At 61.8% G+C, this 21,204-nt stretch overlaps 1 protein-coding gene across 5 annotated transcripts in view; it reads right to left on the reverse strand.

The window, feature by feature from the left end:
* Positions 1-294: 294 nt before the first annotated feature.
* Positions 295-21,204, reverse strand: part of SPEG (striated muscle enriched protein kinase) — a 39,692-nt gene continuing 18,782 nt past the window's right edge. For all 5 annotated transcript variants that reach the window (XM_071747605.1, XM_071747604.1, XM_071747603.1 and 2 more), the window contains 36 exons: positions 20,939-21,121; positions 19,093-19,304; positions 18,739-18,827; positions 18,360-18,538; positions 16,041-16,301; positions 14,438-14,596; positions 14,106-14,295; positions 13,749-13,978; positions 13,472-13,591; positions 12,993-13,097; positions 12,682-12,888; positions 12,419-12,542; positions 11,817-11,989; positions 10,898-11,010; positions 10,528-10,696; positions 10,351-10,444; positions 9,820-10,020; positions 9,596-9,656; positions 9,320-9,397; positions 8,989-9,161; positions 8,857-8,883; positions 8,463-8,615; positions 8,215-8,257; positions 8,050-8,118; positions 5,703-7,896; positions 5,449-5,601; positions 5,258-5,374; positions 5,009-5,176; positions 4,620-4,742; positions 4,286-4,450; positions 3,427-4,099; positions 3,096-3,335; positions 2,800-3,023; positions 2,326-2,401; positions 1,922-2,071; positions 295-1,665 (listed from right to left, as the gene is read on the reverse strand). In XM_071747605.1, the coding sequence (XP_071603706.1) occupies positions 1,458-1,665; positions 1,922-2,071; positions 2,326-2,401; positions 2,800-3,023; positions 3,096-3,335; positions 3,427-4,099; positions 4,286-4,450; positions 4,620-4,742; positions 5,009-5,176; positions 5,258-5,374; positions 5,449-5,601; positions 5,703-7,896; positions 8,050-8,118; positions 8,215-8,257; positions 8,463-8,615; positions 8,857-8,883; positions 8,989-9,161; positions 9,320-9,397; positions 9,596-9,656; positions 9,820-10,020; positions 10,351-10,444; positions 10,528-10,696; positions 10,898-11,010; positions 11,817-11,989; positions 12,419-12,542; positions 12,682-12,888; positions 12,993-13,097; positions 13,472-13,591; positions 13,749-13,978; positions 14,106-14,295; positions 14,438-14,596; positions 16,041-16,301; positions 18,360-18,538; positions 18,739-18,827; positions 19,093-19,304; positions 20,939-21,121 (7,904 nt within the window). In that variant the 3' untranslated portion in view covers positions 295-1,457. The remainder of the gene's footprint in view (positions 1,666-1,921; positions 2,072-2,325; positions 2,402-2,799; positions 3,024-3,095; positions 3,336-3,426; positions 4,100-4,285; positions 4,451-4,619; positions 4,743-5,008; positions 5,177-5,257; positions 5,375-5,448; positions 5,602-5,702; positions 7,897-8,049; positions 8,119-8,214; positions 8,258-8,462; positions 8,616-8,856; positions 8,884-8,988; positions 9,162-9,319; positions 9,398-9,595; positions 9,657-9,819; positions 10,021-10,350; positions 10,445-10,527; positions 10,697-10,897; positions 11,011-11,816; positions 11,990-12,418; positions 12,543-12,681; positions 12,889-12,992; positions 13,098-13,471; positions 13,592-13,748; positions 13,979-14,105; positions 14,296-14,437; positions 14,597-16,040; positions 16,302-18,359; positions 18,539-18,738; positions 18,828-19,092; positions 19,305-20,938; positions 21,122-21,204) is intronic.

Genomic DNA, 21,204 nt, shown 5'->3' on the forward strand with positions numbered 1-21,204 from the left:
ATTAGGAAAAGTTTTTTCACTGAAAAGGTTGTCAGACTCTGGAAGAGGCTGCCCAGGGAAGTGGTGGAGTCACCATTCCTGGAGGTGTCTAATAGATGTCTAGATGTACTGAGGGACATGGTTTAGTGGTGGATTTGGCAGTGTTGGGTTAACAGTTGGACTTGATGTCTTTTTCAGCCACATCAATTCTGTGATTTTGGGACAGGATCCCTCTGAGGCACCCGGCCCTGGGTGGCAGCTGGGGTCTGTTCTGCCCAGCTCCCCATCCCTTCCCAGCGGGGCACAGAGACAGGACCAGCTGCTCAGGGTCTTTATTGCTGCTCTGGTACATTGCCTGCTCCAAATCACGTGGATTTTGGTGACTCCGGAACCCGACAGGAATGAGGGGACAGGGGTGGGCAGGGGCCTTCTCCCCAAAGTCAATAAATAAAGCCCTATTGCTACAGCAGCATCTGGAAGATGGGTGCCCAACTGTTACCCCTGTTCCTCCACCCCAGGCACCCTGGAGCATCCCACTGCCAGCTGGGAAGGGGGCAAGGAGTGGGTCCAGGGCTCAGCAAGGCACCAGTGGGGCTGTGCCATGGCACTGGGGGGGTGGGTGGGAGATGGGAAGTGGGGGTTGGGGTTAGGTTAGGGGGTCTGGGGACAGGCTGGCAGTAGGGTGAGGGCCGGAGCTGGGCTGGCAGAATGTGAGCAGTGTGGGCCTGAGCAGGCGCAGGAGGTGTGCGTGGCACCTGGGTGCCCCCCTGCAAAGATGGGGTGCAGGACAGCCCCCTGCCTTGGTGCAGGGCACAGCTGACAGCCCCAGGGAAGGCACCAGCATCGGACCTGGAACCACAAACCCACTTGCCAGAACCAGGGCTGGGAGGAGCAGAATGGCGGGAGCTGGTGGCCCCTGCTCCCAAACATGAGGACTCAGGCTGTGCCATCTGGGGACATGGGGCCAGAGGGGCAGGGGGCAGTGAGTAGGGTCCGCTCCGCAGGAACCACTGGAGCAGCCTCAGTCCTTGGGTGCTGGTGTGCAAACTGAGGCAAGTGCAGGGACCCCTGTGCCGTGGCCAGGGCAGCTGCAGGCTCTGGCATAAGGCACACAGCTGACTGGACCTGCGTGGCCACAGCTGGCCAGCAGCTCTCCTGCTCCTGCCTGGAGCTTCCCTTGGCCTCACTACCACCATCCCATCCTTCTCTGGACCCTCTGCCACATTCTCTGTTCCTCCCAGTAAGGCTTTCTGCCACCTGTCCCATGCCAGACCACACTGCCGGGCTGGCTGGAGCTACACCTTCCCTCTCCACTGGTACTGCCAAAATGATGCTGGCCACCAGCATCCCAAAGGGCAGCACAAGAGGTCCATGGGCTCATCCCAGCACATCCTGGCTTCTTCTCAGCCGCCCTATCCCACGGCCCCTGGAATGTTCCTCAGGCTCCTCGGCCCCTGCAGACATGGCCGAGGCACCAATTACTGGGGTCCTGGTGGCTGGTTGCCCTGGTAGGAGCGGAGTAAGACCTTGTGCTTGGTGACAGCCTCGCCACGACGTCGCTGGTGCTCCACCAGGAACTCCTTCAGGCGGTTGGTGGTGAAGGTCAGGGTCTGGCGGCGCAGTTTCATCAGGTAGGCATCCTGGAGCCAAGCGTTGGCAAAGCAGTCCTTCACTGTTGGGCGGCTCCTGGGACAGGGGTGGCTCTGCATCAGAAGCTGCAGGGTGCCCACCACTGCTACACTTCCCAAACCCAGCCACCACCCTTGCCCTGCAAGAACCCAGGTATCTCAGCCCTCTCCAAGAGCTAGTAATGGATCCCAGGATCCTACTGATGATGTCTTCAGGATTGCCATGGGGCAAGAAGCTGCCCACCTCGGTGGGTGGACTACTCACGGGCATAATCCAGGACCACATGCCCTACCTAACTGGGCCAGGCACTTACCAGGGGTGGACAGTGAGGACCTTGCGGATGAAGAGGGCAGCACCCTGTGAAACATTGGGGTACAGCCTGAAAGCATCAAAGCGCCCTGCCAGGATGCGGTTCTCCGTCTCAATGGGGTCCAGTTCGAAGAATGGTGACCGTCCACTGAGCCTGTGAGGGTGAATGGGGTGGTACAGCTAGGGGACACCAGTGGAAGGGCACCCATGACCCCCTACCCACCCATCCCTAGTTGGGAACAGCCACAGCTGCCCAGGGTCTCAATTCCTGTATTCAACTGGGAAGGGTCTATAGGGCTACAGTATCCCCCAGCCCACCACCAGCCCGGTGTCTCCCATGGCACCAAGCCCTGGGCGTGGATAACTAGTCCTCAGGGTGCTCGTTCCCCCCCAGGCCCCTTCTCTTACATGATGTAGGTGAGAACGCCAATGCCCCAGACATCTGCTGCGGAGCCCACTGGGTCCCCCTTCACCACTTCTGGAGCTGCAGACAGGGGAGCAGGGCTGTCATATTCACTGTGGACCCAGCCCCAGCACCCCCAGACCATCTCCCAGCACCCACTGCACCCCACCATTATACCCTCCTGCACCCCTCCCTAACACCCCAGTACCCTGACAGAACCCAGCACCTCCAAAGATACCCCAGCTACCTACCCTACAGCACCCAAACTCTCCCAGTGAGCCCAGCGACTCTACAAAAGCCCTCAGCAGACTGTCCCAGCACCCCAAAGACCCCCCAGTTTCCCCAAGAACATCTCAACTCCTCCCCAAGATCCCCCAATGCACAGGCTTGGACACATGCCTTGGGCACAGGCAATCCCCAGCTCTGTCCCTGTCCCCAAACCCATCCCCATACCCCTGCACCCTTGGTGTCCCACTCACACATGTACTCCAAGGTGCCAACGCGCCGCCCCAGCTGACGCAACACGAGGGGGTTGTAGGTCTGGGCACTGCCAAAATCGATGATCTTGAGGGCATTCATGCTCGAGACAATGATGTTGTCTGGCTTGATGTCAAGGTGCACAATGCGGTGGCCATGCAGGTACTCAAGGCCCTGCAGGAGCTGCAGCACGTAGCCCACCACGTCATCCTCTGAGTAGCGAAACCTGGGGGCAAGTGGCATCAGCAGGTGGCCTGGTGCTGGCAGCTCTCCCCAGACACCCTGCATCCACCCATACCTGTCCACAATACTGTAGAGGATCTCCTTGCCAGCACAGTTCTCACAGATGAGCACCAGGTATCGGGGGGTGATGTACGCCTCATGCAGGGCCATGATGCGCTCATGGTGAAGCGCCTTGAGGATCTCGTACTCCTGCAGCACGCTCTGCTTCCTCTCTGCCTCATAGGGCACGATCTTGGCCATGAAGAGCTTCCCCGTGGAGTTCTCCTTGCACAACCGGATCACCCCGAAGCGGCCCCTGCAGCACAGGGCAGCACTCAGGGTCCCCCATGTGGGATGCTGTGGAGGGAACCACCCCTGGCAGAGTACCCTGCCCCACTGATACTCACCTTGCCTTCTCATCCAGAAAGGTGTAGGGCTTTTGGGGGACACCCTGCCGCAGCATTGTTCCATCCTTAGCCCCTGGGACCCCGCTTTCAGGTGGGGGCTCCTTGGAGGATGGGGAGGAGGGCTCCTGCGCAGGGGGTGATGTGGGGGGCATGGAGACAAAGGAAGTGACCATGTAGGGGGGCATCTTCCGTGTGGGTGTGGCATTGGAGGTGAGGGATGGTGTAGGGGCTGGACTAGGAGTGGTTGACACTGGAGAAATGGGGGAGACCTTGGAAGGAGATGGAGCCCGGGACAGAGGGGATGTGTCTGTGGGGGGGACAGGGGAGTCCTGAGTAGGGGTGTCTGTGTGGGGTGAGGCAGCAGTCCGAGGTGGGGTGAATATCAGCTCCGGCGGCACACAGACGGTGATGTTGGGTGGGAGCTCGGGGTCCGTCCGTGGCCCCTCCTCGTGGGCCACAGGGGGCTGTAGGACCCCAGGGGGAACGCTTGCCTGTGCCACACTGTCTGCCTTCTGCACTGCTCCCTTGTGCTTGTGGGGCGGCGTGGTGGGGGGGACCCCTGGGGCCGGTGGCTCCAGCTGCCCCACCGGCGTCTGGGTTGACCGGCTGGAAGCCACCTTCTCAGGGATGGGGACAGGAATGACAATGCCCTTGGCTGGGGCAGCTTGGGCATCTGTAGGGAGCAAAGGGAGGTGTGACCCAGGCAGAAGGCCAGTAGCAGGGTGCAAGCAGAGCCCTGTTCCCCAAAATCCTGAGTGAGAGATCCCTCAGGACTCAAGGACCCCCAGAGCATCCCAGAGGCCACAGCCCCACACCCAGCCACACACCTGCCCTACACTTTGCAGGACTTTTCACTCACCTGCTGCGTCGAGGTGCACCTTTCCTGAGGGGGTGCTGTAGGGCCCCTGCCCAGCCTTGTTGACACAAGCTACCCGAAATTTGGCAGCACTCCCAGGGGGCAGGTCCGTCACATTGTAGTAGCAGTCGATAATGCCGGTGTTGACAATCTTCCACTCATGCTCCCCTGTCAGTGTGGGGGCAAGATGAGGCAGGGGGACACCCCTCACCCAAGACCCAGATGAGCCCCAGGGGACAGCAAGGACATGGGGGACTTTTGTCCTGGCTTGATGTCCCCTCGATGAGCCCATGTTTCTGGCTGCAGCTCCCAGGGGACAGGAGGCAGCCTCACATACCCTCCAGCCTACGTTCCAGCACATAAGTGCAGGGGGCTTTGCTCTCTGCAGGCTTCCACAGTACCAGCACCGTGTTCTTGTACTTCTGGGGGATCTCCGGGGTGCCCGGCCGCCCAGGGATCCCTGCAAAGGAACAGAGAGGACAGGCTGGGTGTCTAGCCAGGGGTAGGGCAGAGCTGCTGCAAGACGAGGGCAGCACAACATGGGGACTCAAAGATGCTGGAAGTGCCCAGGCAAAACTAGCCTGTCCTCTCTCAGAAGCCCAAGTCTCCTGCAGGTGGGAAGAGCAGAGTGCAAGAGACCTGTTCGAAATAGTCCCCAGCCCCAGGCTGTGTGCCTGGCATGTGCTCTCTCCCCACAAGCTCATCCCCCCCCCCATGCCTCCTTACGTGCCACAGCCAGCGTGCAGGAGCTGATGGCTGTGCCCAGGGCATTGGCAGCTGCACATTCATACATCCCAGCATCCTTTCTGGAGACCTTGGAGATGGTGAGCATCTGCCTTCCATCCTTGCAGGAAATGATATTCATAGTGTTGTCAGGCTGCAGGGACCTCTTGTCTGCAGGGGAGAGGATAGGAGAGAAATGGTACGTTGCCCCCCCAGCATCCACTCACCAAGGCAATGCAGGCAGCCCCCTACCTTTCATCCAGAGGATCCTGGGGGTCGGGCTGCCAGCAGGTAGGCAGCAGAGGGTCAGTGCTTCTCCCTCCAGCAGCACCTGGTCCTTCAGCTTGATGTGGAAAATGGGGGGGAAATCTAGAAAGCAAAGGTGGGGGGTCAGTATGGGGCAGCAACAGGCACCTGCCATCCCATCCTGGGGCTGCACCTACCTGACTCACTGGGTGTGTGCGGCAAGACAGCGGCGGGTTCCTCCTCCTGCAGCAGGCTGGAGGGGATGTTGGGCTGCGAGGACACCTTCTCCTTCTTGCCCCGTGGGAGTCCCCAGCGCTCCCAGCGGGACCGCTTCTGGCCCTCACCCCCACCTGTGGGTGCCCAGAGTGGCTGAGAGGGGGCCAAGCCAGGGCAGCCATGCACAGAGTGGCTGGATTATGGGGTGCAGTTAGAACCCCCCCTCATTGCTCACCTTTGGTGGAGGCAGATGAGCGGGTGCTGCCTTCCGAGCGCAGGGACTCAGAGGAGGGTGCGGGTGCTGGGGAGGCCCCTGGCTGCAGGCTCTCCCCCTCAGAGCTGGTACGGCGGAGCTCCCCGGGTCCCTCACCCTCCGGCCGCTCATCTGACTGGCTACGCAGACGTGCAGAGACCCGCTCCATTGTGGCGCTGATCTTCCTCCGCACGGCCACCACCGGTGACTCACTTTCCCCGCCACCCCCTGGCTCCGATTTGAGGCTCTCTGAGTCCCTTCGCTCCTTGGAGCCACCCCGGGCCACACTCCAGGAGAAGCGTCGCCCACTGGATGGGGTCTCACCACCTCCATCCTCCCCCTTGCTCTTCTTCCTCTCAGCAGGTGGGGTCCGCTTGAGGAGCACAGACATCCTCCGGAGGAAGCTCCCATCCTTCTCCACCTCGTGCAGGTCCTGCACTGACTTGGACTTGCCCACCAGCCCGGTGGGCCTGTCCCTGCGCAGCTCCAGGGGCACGCCGGCTGGTGTGGGACGGTATATGCCCTCGTCAGGGGCTGAGAGGCTGGCCAGGTGTCTGTCCTCAGAACGAGAGCGGGTGAGGAGCTTCAGCCCCCGACTGAGAGACGACTCCCGGCCCCGCTTGAACTTGGCTTCGAAAACCTCCTCCGAGTCAATGTCCTCGATGAGCAGGGAACTGGAGGAGCTGGTGGGCTTCACCTCCTTTTTCAGTGCTGGTGCTGGTGCTGGTGCTGGTGCTGGTGCTGGCACAGGGGGCTCAGCAGGGGTGACTGATGGGGGCTGAGGCTCCTCAGTGGCTGGCTCCTCACTTCGCACAGCACCCAGGGTTTGCATAACCTTGGCATAGGAAGACGTTTTGAAGGCTTGGGTACCAGGGGCTGCGGGCTGTAGCGGGGTGGGTGCCCCTGTCCTGACAACCTCCTCCCCACTGGCTCCAGCAGCCTTGGGGGGTGTCTTCTCCTCCTGTGCCCTGACCGTGGGCTTCTTCCCTGTGGTGGTAGCAGCCACACCAGCCTTGGGCTGGCCATGGTCCTCAGGGACATGCCTCCTCCCCAAGGCAGCTTTGGTGGCAGGGGCCTGAGGGACAGTGATCTCTACCACAGGGGGTGTTGGTGGGCCAGGGGTGTCCGGTGGGGCTGGAGGCCGAGTATCAGACAGGGCTGAGAGTGAGGGGGACTCCTTGAGCCTCTGGGCCTCCAGGTGGGCCACCGGGATCTCCAAGGGTGCTCCAGAGCGGCGATGCCGGACGACAGGCTCGGCATCCCCATGGCTGAAGGAGCTGCTCTTCTGCAGCCGATGCTCAGTCGGGGGGAGGCGAGGTGAGGTGGCCTCACTAGAGGCTGCCCGCACCAGCCGTGGCACTGCTGGTGGCTCCAACCGGGTTGGCCGTGGAACCTTCTTGTCGGGGCCAACCCCCAGGGTCTCCAGGAGGGGACCCCTCAGGCCACTGACCTTGCCATCCCCAGAGCCACCCCGCAGCAGCCTCTGGCGCATCAGCTCCAGGCGCTGGGCATGATCATCCTCCCCCAAGACCCCCTTCCGCCGCGGCAATTCCATAGAAGCTGCCTTGGCCAGGACCCGGCGGGAGCCTCGGCCAGTCTCAGCCCCCTCCTCAGCCCCTGGGGGCTGCTGGATCAGGAGGGCACTGTCGGCAGAGCCACCCCTCTTCAGCTCTCCTCGACGGGCACTCCCTGGGGACTCCAGGCTGGAGCCCTTCCTCATGGCTTTGCGGGGGTACTCAGGCCGCTTCTGGGCTTCAGGGGCTTCTTCATCAGAGGAGCCAGGTGCCTCTGCCTCTGTGCATGGCCGCCGTGGCCCAGAGCCTCTCGGCCGCTTCCCCAGGGCCACCCCAGGCTTCGCCATGCCCTGGCTCTGCCACTCCATGGCGGAGGCGTCCTCTAGTGCAGCCCCCTCCATCTGCGGTCCCTCCACCAGCCCAATGGCCTCGTCATCTGTGGGGATCTCGTTGAGTGACATGCGGGAGCCAGAGAACTCCACCTGGTGTGGCATGGGGATAAATGGAAGCTCGTCCAGGTCATCCGAGTCCGAGGAGGATGACAGTGCTGGTGACTCCTTCAGGTGCCGGGGCACAGCGATGGAGAGGTGGTTGGACGTGTCCTCCAGCAGCTCCGGGATTGGACGTAGCACCATGTTGCACTTATAGCTGATCTGTGAGCGCTGCAGCCAGCAGAGAATGATGGCTCAGGCCCAGGCAGGCTGCACGGCACCCTTCTGCCCAGTGCACTGCACCCCATCCCACCAAGGGCATATCACCCTGTCCTACCCAGCACAGCTCTGCCTGTCCCCTCCTGTCCCAGCTCCTGCCTTTACCTGCCATTTCCGACGGGAGAGGAAGAGCTTTAGGTGATCAGTGCTGATGATCTTCCCTTTGGCCAGTGTCTGGAGGACAAGAGGACAGCAGTGTCCCACAGAGCCTACAGGAGGCTCAGGGGAACTCCACTGCTGCTGGGTGTTGGGTCCCTTGTCCAGGCTCACCTTGAACCAAGGATGCTCCAGAGTCTGCTCTGCATTGGGTCTCCTGTGAATCAACACCACTGGGTAAGATTTTTGGGGCTTTGGCCAGCCCAGGGAAGGGCAGGGGGGTCTGCCTGCCTGTGCTGCACCCCAGCAGGGCTGTGCAGCCAGCCTGCCCTTGTGCACGCCAATGCACAGGGATCTCTACCCTCCCTTGACCACAATGCTCACACCAGAGGGGTGGGGGCTGGGGACCCAGCAGCACTCACAGCCTGTCGTTGACCAGCACTTTGATGACAAAGCCCTTGGCTTCCCGGGTGAGCCCTTGGAACATCCTCTCCTCGAAGGCCACATTGTAATTGCGGATGTTCATCAGTGTTGTCTTGTCATTCTCTCCCACAAAGGGAGAGATTCCCGTGAAGCTGCCGAGGAGTGCACACTGTCATTGGGCCGGGGAGACATGGGGAAGAGCAGGGCAAGTACAGGGGACCAAGGATGGGGCACTGAACCCCAGCCTCAGTGCCATGGGGAAGGCAGAGACAGGAGTGGCTGGGGAGGAGGCTGTCAGTAAGAAGGAATGTGCATGGCAGCAGCCCCAGCACTGCAAGCAGCAAGGGGGTAGGAAAGTGTTCCCTCCACTGGGTTCCCACTGGACCCACTTACCAAAGGTAGGCGATGACCCCCACGGGCCTGCAGAGAGGAGAGCATGGTTACTGCACAGCAGAAACCCGGCAGGGAGCCCACTCCCTCCCAGCATAGTGGGGAGCCCAGTGTCCACTCCAGGGCCACCCTTACCAGATGTCAGTGACGCTGGAGACAGGACTCTGGTTGACAATCTCGGGGCCCACAAACTCAGGGGTGCCATACTTGCAGTACTGTGGCTCCTCAGGTGTCAGCTCCTGTGCATTGCCGAAGTCGCAGATCCGGACCTGCTCACTGCTTGAATCCGCCATCAGAAGGTTTTCTGGCTACAGGACAGCATGGAGCAGAGAGGAGCTTGGCAGGAGGCAGGGGCTCCCCCAGGGAAGGGATGTCCCCCATCACCAGGACTGAGACCCCCACAAGATGAGAGGAGCCCATCCATGTGGGACCGGGATAGGAGAGGGCCAGAGAGCCCTACACTCACTTTGATGTCCAGGTGCAGGACATTGTGCTGGTGCAGGTAGCAGATCCCTTCCAGGACCTGCCGTATGTAGGACCGGACCTGCATGAGAGCATAGGGAAGGTGGGTGCCCTGACCATGGGTGGGCTCCACACTGGCCCTATGCAGCAGGGGGTGTGGGCTGTAGCCCTCTTTGTAGCCTGACAAAACAAGCATTGCAGATCCCTGGGCTGAGATAGACCTCTGTGTCTCCAGACTGTCTCCATCCACCATCACTTTACACCCCTAGGGTTCACTCACCTCAGACTCGCACACTGAGGGTTTCCTCGCCATCCTGTCCAGCAGCTCTTCCTCAGCACAGCTGGGCCTCAGTCAAGGAGCACAGAAACTCCATCTTCCACCATGGCCTGTACACTCCTCCTGGGCACCCAGCTCCTCTGCACTCACTCTGTTCACCCACCCCCTTAAAAAAACCTCCCTCATCCCCAGCACTGCGTGCTCCTGAAGCAGCACCCAGAGGATACAGCTCCATGACTATGATGATGGCATTCTTCTTCTCAAAGGCATCGCGGAAGAACACAATGCGTTCATGGTCCAGCTGCGAGAGGATGTGCAGCTCCCGGCGTGCCGACTGCTTGGCCTTGGTCCTCCCAGGGATGAACTTGGCAGCAAAGTCCATCCGGCTGCTCTTCTCTGTCACCCTCCGCAGGTAGGAGAAAGACCCCCTGCAATGTGGCAGTGGGGACAAGGGGGGGATAAGAAAGAGGGAGCAGGAGACCTCTGCTTTCACAAGCAGCTGGGCAGTGCCCACAGCCATGGTAGCACTCCAGGATGATCCACTCAGGCCTGGCTTTGCCCTGGACACCCAAGCACCCCATCCTGAGCTGGTGCCAGATCATTCAGCAACAGCTGACATCATCCCCAGCACATCAGGATCTGGCGTATGACCATGGAGCTCACTCCTGAGGGATGGAGCCCCAGGGTGCAGCTGCAGAATCCCTGTTCCTGCAGTGCCCAGGGTGCCCCTCCTGCCCTTCCTGCCAACAGCCCCATACCTCCCAATCTCTTCATGCACATCGTAGTAGTCTGTCAGACGTCGTGCCTTGTGTAGTGCATCCTCCTCCATGGTGGCATCAGCAGTGGGCTGGGCTGGGGGAAGGAAAGGCGCTGGCAGGGAGCAAGTTGGGCACCCAGGTGCTGCCACCCCAGGACCAGGGGCCAGTCCACCATACCTGCCCGCACCACCAGCTCTGCCTTGCAGGAGACCTCTCCAGCCAGGTTCTTCGCCATGCAGGTGTAGACACCGTTGTCAGGCTTGGCAGCACCCAGCACCACCAGCGAGCACTCATTGTCCTCGTATACAAAGCTCAGGTGGCTGCTCTCCTCCAGTAGCTCCCCATCCTGGGGGTTACAGGGGGCATCAGGAGGGTCCTGTCCCCTCCCCAACAAGCTCACACAACCCTTCCCCCAAGATCAGGGCATGGGGTGCATCCTGCATCATTGGGGGTGAACACAACACCAAAGCCTCAGCAGGAAGGTAGTAGAGGATGTGGGTCTGGAAGGACTGTGGGCCAGGAAGCAGGTTAGGGGGTCCCAACCCACCTTGTACCACATGATGTCTGGCAGCGGTTTCCCCTCCACCACCACAGCAAAACGTGGCGTCTCCCCTTCCTGGACATCAATGTCCTCCATGATGGATTCAAAGCGTGGTGCCTCTGCCAAGAGACAGGGCATGGGGCACCATGGAGCAGTGCCACCCCCCTGCCACTGGCACAGGGTGTATGGCTGTGGGGCACAGTGAGGAAGTACCAGCTCATGATATAGGGGCATAGAGCACCATGGAGCAGTGCCACATGGGAGCAGGACAATATGGTGCAGGCCACCTGTGGCATGTACCTGCAGCACCATAGGGCAGTTACCCATTGGTGTGGGGCACCACGGGGCAGTGCGACTCATGGTACATGGGCATGTGTGGGTTACATGTCTCCATTATATACTGAGGTGAGGCAATGCTACCCATGACACCTCTATGGGGCATCGTGGAGGTGTCCCCCATGGTTGTTGTCCATAGGTCACTGTGGGGCAGTGCCACTCCATTATACACAAGTGCCTGTGTATCCCCCCCATGGAGGAGGCCATATGCAGTGCCACCCATGGCACGTGAGTGGGGGACACCATAGAGCAGTCATGAGTGCATGCGGTCATGAGACACAGAGACACTTCTTCCAAAAAGTCAGCTATAGGGTATAGGATACTGGGCAGCAGTATCAACACATGGTTCAGGAGTTTTCAGCCCCATGGGGCAAGAGCAGCGTACCCATGGCATATGAGTATGAAGTACTGAGGAGCAAGCAGTGCCATGCTATGGGGCAGTGCTCCCGTGGCACATGGGCAGGGTGCACCATGGAGCAGTGCCATCCAGTGAAGCAACAACTCCTTCATTGCACACGGGCTTGGAGCACCGCAGGGCGATGCCACCCCCCAGCAGAGGGGCACAGCCCCAGGGTGTGGGGGCACCTACCTGCGAGGCGGAGGTGGAGGGTGCAGCTGGCAGTGCCGTGGCGGTTGCTCACCTCGCAGGCCAGCGGCCCCGCTGCCCCCCGGCCCACACGCAGCAGTCGCAGGCAGTGCTGGTCGTCATCCGGCATCGTCACCTCGCATGCGCCCTCTTGCTCCCCCAGCACCTGCCCGCCCCTGCGGGCACACCAGCTGCTACATCACAGCCCCACACCCACAGCCCCACACCCACAGCCCCACACCCACTGCCCCATTGAGACCTTCCACCCCATAGCCCCATGACCACCTCCTGTCCCACACACAGCCCCGACTCCCTCTCTGCAGCCCCTGCAAGCAGCTCGAACCCCATGGCTAGCTCAGCCTCCTGAATGTCTCACAGCACTTAGCACCCTACTTAGCACCCCTGCAGCACCTCCCCCCACAAGCTCCATGCAGCTGGGCACAGCCCTGGACATTGCCCTTGTGTGCACATCCAGCCCAGGCCCAGGGAAGGACCCACCACCCACCATGGGCTGCACAGAGAGCTGGTTCAGGAGCCCCTCTTTGTCCACCCTCTGGGGTGATGCTGGGCATGGGACAGGCAATGGGCACAGCACCATGTCCTACCTCTTCCAGGTGACAGTGGCCTCCACATGGTTGATGGTGATGGTGATAGAGGCTGGCTGACCCTCAACCACATACACCACATCTGGCTTGTCCAGGATGACAGGGGCCTCTTCTAGGTAGGGACCTGTCACACACAGTATCACTACCACTTCCAGATCTCACATCACCCAGCCCTGGCCAGCTTATCACCCCTCCAAGGACAGAGACCCCTCTCCCCCCGGTCCAGGAGCTGCCACCTGTCCCCTCCCCACAGCCCCTCTCACCCCGGTCCAGGAGCTGCACAGGCCCCACAGGTGGGGAGGGCTTGCTGTTGGTCTTTGGTGTGGCAGTGATGACACGGAAGAGGTACCGGGCACCCTTGGTCAGCCCATACACTGTGTAGGTTGTTTTTCCCACGCCGGCCACCAGCACCAACCACTGTGTTGTGCCCAGCACTTGCATTTGCACCACATAGGTCACCGATTTGGGGTCTGCAGGGAGAGAGGGGTTGGTGGAGAGCCCCAACTGGCCCGTGCACCCCATTACAGCATTGCCCTCTCCTTGCTCAGCCCCTGCCTGTCCCCAGCCTCCTCACCTATGGCAGTGTCCAGCCACTTGGGCTTGTTCCAGGCCAGCGTGATGGCTCTGCCGGTCACCGAGGCCACAGTGGGGGGCCCATCCGGAGGGGTTGGCACCACGTCTGCATGGGGAGGTGGGCAGGGGTATGAGCATGGCCACCACCGCAGCTCCTCAGAGCATCTGCCTTATGCCCTGGGAGAAGTGGGCTGGAGGGGACAGATGGATGCAGTGACTGATACCCCAGCAAGGGTTCAGCCTGTCAGCAAGTCACATGTTGGACTTGGGGGTCCAGAGATTGGTTCTAAGTCCTCAAGGTGAGGACTGCACAGTTGACCCCACATTTAGGTTGGATTAGAGAATTCCTGATGTCCCCTCCAACCTGAACTGCCCTGGGATCCTATTACCCTGGGAATGCCCTACAAGGCCACTGACCCCCAGCCTAGCAGGGTGGCAATGAGTGGCTGTGCATCCCTGGTGGTGTCTGCTGCTGCTTACCGGTGACATAGAGGTGTGCATAGCATGTGGCCTTTCCCACTTTGTTGGCAATGACACTTTTATAGACACCAGCATGCGCGTGGCTGACAGCTGGGAACACCAGGCGGTGGACATCCTTATCTGAGGAGGAATGGGGACACAGGTAAGACTCCACCAGCCAAGAGACACAGAGGTCCCCTCCCTGCCTCATGGGGCATGAAGGTCTGGGGGGAGATGCCTCCTCCTGGGGTGTCCCCCCCCTTTCCCAAGGGGGCAGGGAGGGTTCAGGGAGCCCTACACTGCATCATCTTGCGGTCATCGGTGCTGTCAATGCGGGAGCCATTGTGGAACCAGGTGATGGAAGGGTAGGGCAGCCCGGCCACCTGGCACTCCAGCACAGCCTCCTTGGACTCTACCACATCCAGGTTGTTCAGCGGCTTCAGGAAATCAGGCATGGTGAAGCACTCTGTCTCTGTCTCTGCCTGCTCTGGCTCCTCTGGGATGGATGGCATCTTCTCTAGCTTAGAGCTGCAAGAGGCCACATACACTCACAGTGGGAGCATGATGACCCCAGCCCTGGCCCCAGGCTTTGCACAAGCCCATTGTCACCCAAATACCAGAGGGGATGCATATCCTGCAGACCCCGGACTCTTACATCTGGGAGGCAGCAGATGGCCGTGGCTCCTCCACATAAAGCTCAGCAGAGCACTCCACGTGGCCATGGGCATTCCTGGCAGTCACTGTATACCGCCCCTCATCCTCACTGCCCACGTGCACGATGACCAGTGAGTGCAGCCCCCCGTCCTGCTGAATCCTCACATTCTCCCCTTCCTGCACTGGCTGGCCTGCATGGAGACACACAAAAGCATCAGCATCAGCACCCCTGCCAGACTCAGCTGGGAATGAGGCCTTGAGTGCAGCCCCCAAGGGGATTGGGAGAAGTTTCCCTGCAGGGGCCTGGGCAAGCTCTCCAGTTTTGAGGGTTACCAAAATGAGTCCAGATGACCACCGGAGGGGGAGTCCCACTGATCATGCAGTCAAAGCGTGCTGTCCGTCCTTCCACCACATCCACGTCCTCCAGCTTGCGAGTGAAGAGCGGTTGCACTGAAGGCTTCACTGTCAGCCGGGCACTGCAGGTCAGCTCGTCTGCAAGGAGAGCAGGCAGGGGTGAGCTCCACATGGCACGTGTGTGTGTAGAGAAGAGGGCAGCCTCTGACACCCCTCTGACACATGCATCCCACATGCACCCAGCATGGGTGCAGCTGAGTGTACCCCACTCCTGGTGGGGGCTGAGCCCGGGTGTGCTGGGTGCCAGGCTCTGTCCCTGCACAGAGCAGGGTGGGCAGAAGTGTGTGAAAGGTCCTCATGCCCAGGGCTGGGGTTCTGCTGGCAGTGGGGTGCCTCTTTCCTCCTCCCACGGCAGTGCAGATGCCAGCAACAAAGTAGGGTGGGAGGATGCCCTGTCATCCTCATAGGACAGGGAGTCACAGTAGGCCTGGTCCTTGGGGACTAGTCGGTGACACTGAAGCAGGCAGTGCCAACACAGGCAGCAACCAAGGGCAGCATGGGGACAGCTGAATGCTCCAAATTAAGGCATTTGCAGCAAGGACCATTTTGCAATGACGGTGTGGTCACCCACCCCGGGGCAGGGATTGACACCATGTTCTTGCACAGCCTGACCTCTCTACACCCAAAACTGCTGTTGCCCTCAACTGCCAACAGGCACATGGCCTTCTCCATGGAGGGATACATAGGCACCAGCTGCAGGGTGCTAGGAGTGCAGCTGCCCCCTGTGCCCACTGCAGCCAAGGTGACTGCTGAAGACTGTCCAGGCAGGGTGGGGAACAGGAAAGGGACCTTTGTCCCTGTGCCACTGCAGAGGCCTGAGGGTGTGTGCAGCATGCACACATACAGGGGGGTGTCGGAGCTGTGGGACAGACACTGGGTCCTGCTTCTCTTCCTTGACTGCCACCAGTGATGGTTTAGTGGGAGGGATCCACCAAACCCCCGGAAAGTTGCCACCACCCAGGCCAGCAGGGACAGGTCAGTACCAGATCCAGGTATTGGTAGCTCCAGAGCCAGGGGACAGAGACAGATGGGCTCCAGGGCTGCATTCAGCTGGTGCAACTACGGTGCAAGTACATTTCTCACCTTTGTGGGAGCCACATGCATGCTGGTAGAGGAGCTGAGTGGGGTGGGACAGGGCTGAGGGTGCTGGAAGTCGTGGCTGCCCCACCCTGGAAGTGTTCAAGGCCAGGTTGGATAGGGCCTTGAGCGACCTGGTCTAGTGGAAAGTGTCCCTGGCCATGCAGCTGGGTTGAAACTAGATGGTCTTTAGGGTCCCTTCCAACCCTATGCCATTCTATGATTCTCTGACTGATATGACATTTCCATCTGGAAAAAGCTCTCCAGCTCCTGGGGCAACAACCACTTCCTGTGACCTTGGTCCCCATCTCCAGCACTCACAGCTACATCCCAGGGGGACCAGAACACTAAGCCAAGGGTCGGGAGGAGCTGTTCATCCCCAGCACCTCCGGGGGCCAAGCCCCAAACAAGACCCACCCTAGGGAGCTTCATAACCGCCACTTACCTTTGGCAGTGCTGAGCTTGCAGGTGTAGATCCCACTGTCATCCTCGTGCACGGAAGTGAGCAGCAGCTTGCACTTGCGCCCATCAAAATGCATCTTGCATTTGAGCAGGGCGGGTTGCAGCAGCCGGCCCCGGGACAGCCAGTCCACGTCCATGTCTGGTGGGCCAGACACCATGCACTCAAAGAGGGCCAGCTCCCCCGCCCCGACCACCACGTCCTGCAGGGGAACCACGATGGCCAGTGACTGGCACTCAGGGCGAGCTGCCCAGGAAGGGGGAAGAGAAAGAAAGAGAGATGCATCTCAGCAACTGAAAAGCAACCATGAGCGGTGATAGGGATGAAGGGAAAGAACATGCAGGGCAGGGGGGAACATGCAGGGAAGGGGCCCGGCGCAGTGGGCAGGGAGTGCAGCGGGCAAGGGCAGGAATGGGAGACAAAATGTGGAAAGCAGAGCTGAGCCAGGGAGGGGTGGAGGGTGAGGGGAGGTGTCCGTGCCAGGAACACACCACACAGCGCTTTACCAAACAGATTTTATTAGAGCTACAAAAAAAGGGTCACAGCCTCGCAACTCACCCCCCACCCACCAAGCCCCAACCCCAGAGAGAAGAGACCCAGAGCCAAGGGGTGCTCCAGGCAGACCCTGAGCCCTGGGGCTGCGAGGGACATCTCGTGGTGGCCGGGCCAGCACCTGGGTGGCTGCCATAAAGCCGAGGGAGACGGTGCTCTCCCCACTGCATCTGGGGCAGGGTGGTCCTCTGTGGGGGTCCCCATGACCTCCTGTCCCCCACGCTCTGAGGTGACTATTGCAGAGTTGCCACTGCTCCACAGCCCCTTCCCTACAGCCCCAGCCAGCATTGCAGCCTCTGTGGGCTCAGCTCCCTGCTCCCCTTCCCTGGGCAGCAAGAAGAGCAGCAGTACACATGGACAGGGACAAACGGATGGAGCAAGAGACAAGACAGCATCATACAGCCGCCCTGGCCCAGCTGAAGGGGTGCCTGGTGCTCCCCTGCCACTCCCCCCTCTGGCCTCTGTTAGGCCTCCCCCAGACAACCCATGAGCCCCTGCCCACAGCGGAGGGCCCGCGCATCCCCGCGGTGCATCCAGGACGAGGTGGCGGATGGAGCAGAAGGTAATAACACAAGGTGAGATCCACTGCCTAAGAGGTGTCCAACTAAGAGCCCCGCGGCCACGGCTCTGAGAGATGCACCCCCTTATCGTACTCCCCCTGCGTACAGACAAAAACCGCAGTCAGCAAGCGGAAGGGTTAGTGCAGCAGCAACAGGGACAGCACGCACGCAGGCACACGCCAGCGCTGGGACCAGGGGTGTGAGCGTGCACCAAGGCACAGAGCCACCTACCAAGCCCCCTGAAAGGAGCCAGGGCTTGAGCTGTCACCCAGCTCCTGCTGGCCGTGGGGCACGGGGCTGGCTCCCGCTCCCACCCCTGCACTTTGCTGGAGCAGGGTCCGGGCAGGGTACAAGCAGTGCAGCCAAGGCCAGGGCAGGATGGGTGCAGCCCAGGATGCTCAGGCAGCCATCAGCAGGGAGGGCTGGGGGGAGCAGGGCACAGACAGCAAAGGGCAAGAGGAGGGAGGCAGAAACACTTGTCCCCGCAGGCTCCTTCCCTGGCCTCAGGGGATGCCAGATAGAACCTGGCTATCAGTCCCAACCCCCACCCCCATATTTGCACACATATATTGGGGTCCTGGGAGGACCACAGCAGGGTTGGAAGGATGGCAAGGGAAAGGGGCTTAAACCCAGTCCCATGCATACAGGCTATTGCTGGAGACGGACAAAGGGGACCTCTCCAAGCTGCCCGGTGCCTGGCACACAGCTTGCAGGCTGCCTGGGGCAGGGAGGGAGTTGCCAGCACAGCAGGGTCAGGGGGCATGTCCCCTGCAGGGCCACTAAGGGTAAAAAGCCTCCCTATGCAGCCAGGAGCAGCACCTGGCTCCAGCAGTGCAGACGTGGGGAAACATGGGGTAAAGTTGGGCTGCAGGGAGCAGTGAGGTCTGGGTCTGACCGGCTGGGGGCCCTGGCACAGCTCATAGATGCATAATGCTGCACACTGGCAGCAAGGCCACCTGCCTTCTGCTGCAGGCCCACACTCTGTGGGCAACCCCAGGAACACAGCTCCACTTTCCTTGCTCCCAGCTTGCACCTGTCTGAGCTGCAGCAGGGAAGGGCAGGCTGGCTTATCCCCTTCTCCCACAGCACTGCCAAGGGGGTTCTGCAGTGTCCCCTTCCCCACACAGCTCATGCAGGGTGCTGGAGACAGCTGGCCCTTTTAGGGGGGACACACACACCCAGGAAGCTTTACCTCTGACCTCCAGCTTGGCCTCGCACTGCTTGGTGCCATACTCGTTGACGGCCTTGCAGGTATAGAAGCCAGTGTCAGTGCGCTCTGCCGCCAGGATGTGCAGTGTGAAGAGCCCCCGTGCTCCTTCTGCCTCTGCGTGGTGCCGGCGGCCGTATTTCACTGGCTGCCGGTTCCTCAGCCTGCTCGGGACACGGGCAGAGCAGCATGGTCACACTAGGCCCTGCACACCCAGACTGGCTGTCCCTAAAAGACCCGTCTCCTCCAACTCCAACCCTGCTCAGGACCAAAGCTCCAAGCTGGCCATCCCCAAATGGGGAGGTCACTGTGCCTGTCCCCTCCTTTCCTGACCAGCTGTGACCCAGCAAGCACCAGGACTCACCAGTAGATGATGGGCTTGGGCTCCCCACGGACGCGGACACTCATGCTGACATCCTGCCCCTCCAGCACCGACTGGTCAGACAGGGACACCTGGGGAAGCAGGGGTCAGAGATTAGGGAGCACCCGCCTGCACCCAAGGCCATGCAACCCCACCACTACACCCAGGACAATGTGTCCCCCACCACTGAACCCAGGGTTATGTGTCCCCCATCACACCACAAGTCCTGGAGTACCAAGGGAGCTGATGGAGTGGAGTCTGCCCAGGTGCTGTGAGCACCCAACATCAGGGTATGGGAAAGCCTGAGCTGACACCAGGGACCACAGGGCTGCAGTTACAGGAGGGGTTTCATCTCACCTCAAAAGTGGGTGCAGCCTTGAAGGTGCTCTCTGGGAAGCTGTGGGCAGCCCCATGCTCAGCTCTAGGTTGCAACTTCATGGCCGGTCGGTGCTGGGGGGTGCCAGACTCGGGGAACTCTTCCAGGGGACTCAGGTACTCCTCGTCAGAGGTGATGGGGCTGCCCTGGCCGAGGGGGGGTGCCAAGTTCCCATGCCGCTCCACGGCGGGGGCTAGCACAGAAGAGGCTGGATAAGGAGCTGGCAGCAGCCAGAGCCGGGCAGGCAGGTCAGGGCACCCTCTCTACCACCCTGCACCCGAGAGACACCCATCCCCCACATTCCCGCAGCGCAGCACCCAGCAGCGAAGGGGTGCAGGGCCGCTCAGTGGGAGGTGGGGGGGAGAAGCACTCCACGGGACGATAAGGGGACGCGATATCCCGCAAGGCGACAGCAGGGCTCAAGTGGCTCTTACGCAGCAGCCCGCGCTCCCATCCTTAAGCCGCACGGATTCCCGGGATGGCTGTCCCTGCCCCGGGCAGACGAGGGCTGAAGGTGACATTGGCAGCTGCGCTCCGCCAACAGCCCTGCCAGCCGCCTGCGCGCTCCCCGGAGGGCCGAGCCCGTGCGAGGGGAGCCCACCCGGGGTCGGGATGGGGGAACGGCCGGGTGCGGGATGCGCGCGGGGGCCGGGGCTGGGGGCTGCGAGGTGGGGAACAGTGAGCAGCGCGGGGTGCTGGCAGGACCCGGCCGCCGCGCAGGGGGTGCTGGCCCCCCTCCAGCCCAGCTGGCGAAGTGCCCTCACCCCCCCGCTCCCCTTACCGGGGGCAGGCGGGTGGGCTGCCCGTCGCAGGGCGAGGGCAGTGCCCCCCCGCAGATAGCCCCAGGGCTGAGAGCTGGGGAAGCTCGACCCCCAGGTCCTCCCTGCACGCTGTCCTGCCGCCCCCCTCGCTGCCCCCCGCACTCACCGGGGAGCGCGACCCCGGCAGCCCCCGCCCCAAGCCGAGCCGAGCCGCGCCGCTCCGGACCGGACCGGGCCGGGCCGCACCGCCAAGACGCCGCTGCCACTGCCGGGGCCGGTGCGTTGGTGCCGCGTTTGTCTCCAGTCCCCACCGTCGCCGGCCCGCTGAGCTCTCCCCGCCCCAGCGCCGGCCGGCCCCCGGGGCTGGGCTAGAAGCGCGGGGGAGGGCCCGCCGCGGGGCCGGGGGCTGTCGGGCCCCTTCGCGGCCCCCGCTGCTGTGCCTCCAGCTGGCCGTGGTAGGCCTCTGCTGCCCGGGGGTGTACAGCCCCGCTGCACCACGGAGCCCGTGATTTTTTTGGTGCTTCCAGTCCCCAGGGCAGTTCTGAGCCTCTGCTGCCCTGGGACGCTCTCAGGATGGGGTTGGGTCAGGCTCGGTGTCCCCACGGCCAGCCGGGTGAAAGACAAGTTGGGTATCCCCAGGCTGGCAGCTTGGTGAACAGGCTTGGTGTCCTGACAGCTAATAGCTTGTGGGGCAGTGCTATCCCCATGCCTAGTGAGTTGGAGGGCAGAGGTACCCCACGGTTTGTGGGTTGGAGGGCAGGTTTGGGTACCCCTATGGTGCAGGACAGGGGCAGGAGGCCAGACGCTGAGCTATATGCCGGGCACTGGGGGATGCTCACAGGCTGACCCTGTCGTGCCCCCCCCATCCCCCGACGGCAAGGTCCCTCCGTGTTTGCCGGCGGCACGTCATCTGCTTTGGTTCAGACAGAGCCTTGTAGGGTAAGGAAGCCGCTTTCTTCCCAGTGGCAGCAGCGGCCGAGCTGGCAGCTCGCCTGCCTCGGCGCCGGCTCCCCTCCAGCCCTTCCCCCCACCCCGCCTCCCCTCCGCTCCCGCCGCCGGCACTCACCGGGCCTGACGCTGAGGATGGCACTGCAGCAGGTCGCCCCCACCTCGTTCGTCGCCGTGACTGTGTAGAGGCCAGCGTCGGCCACCCGGGCGCTCCGGACCAGCAGGGTGTGACGCTCGCCCTCTGCCTTGATGGGCCTCGTCGTGCTGCTCCGCAGCTGGACCCCGTCCTTCCTCCAGGACACTGCCGACAGAGACAAGGGTCACTCGCGGGTAGGGGATCCCGAGCTCCCCTGAGGGTCTGTGCAGGGTCTCGGTGAGGACAGG

The sequence above is a fragment of the Heliangelus exortis genome, chromosome 6, assembly GCF_036169615.1.
Source record: "Heliangelus exortis chromosome 6, bHelExo1.hap1, whole genome shotgun sequence".
Taxonomy (NCBI): domain Eukaryota; kingdom Metazoa; phylum Chordata; class Aves; order Apodiformes; family Trochilidae; genus Heliangelus; species Heliangelus exortis.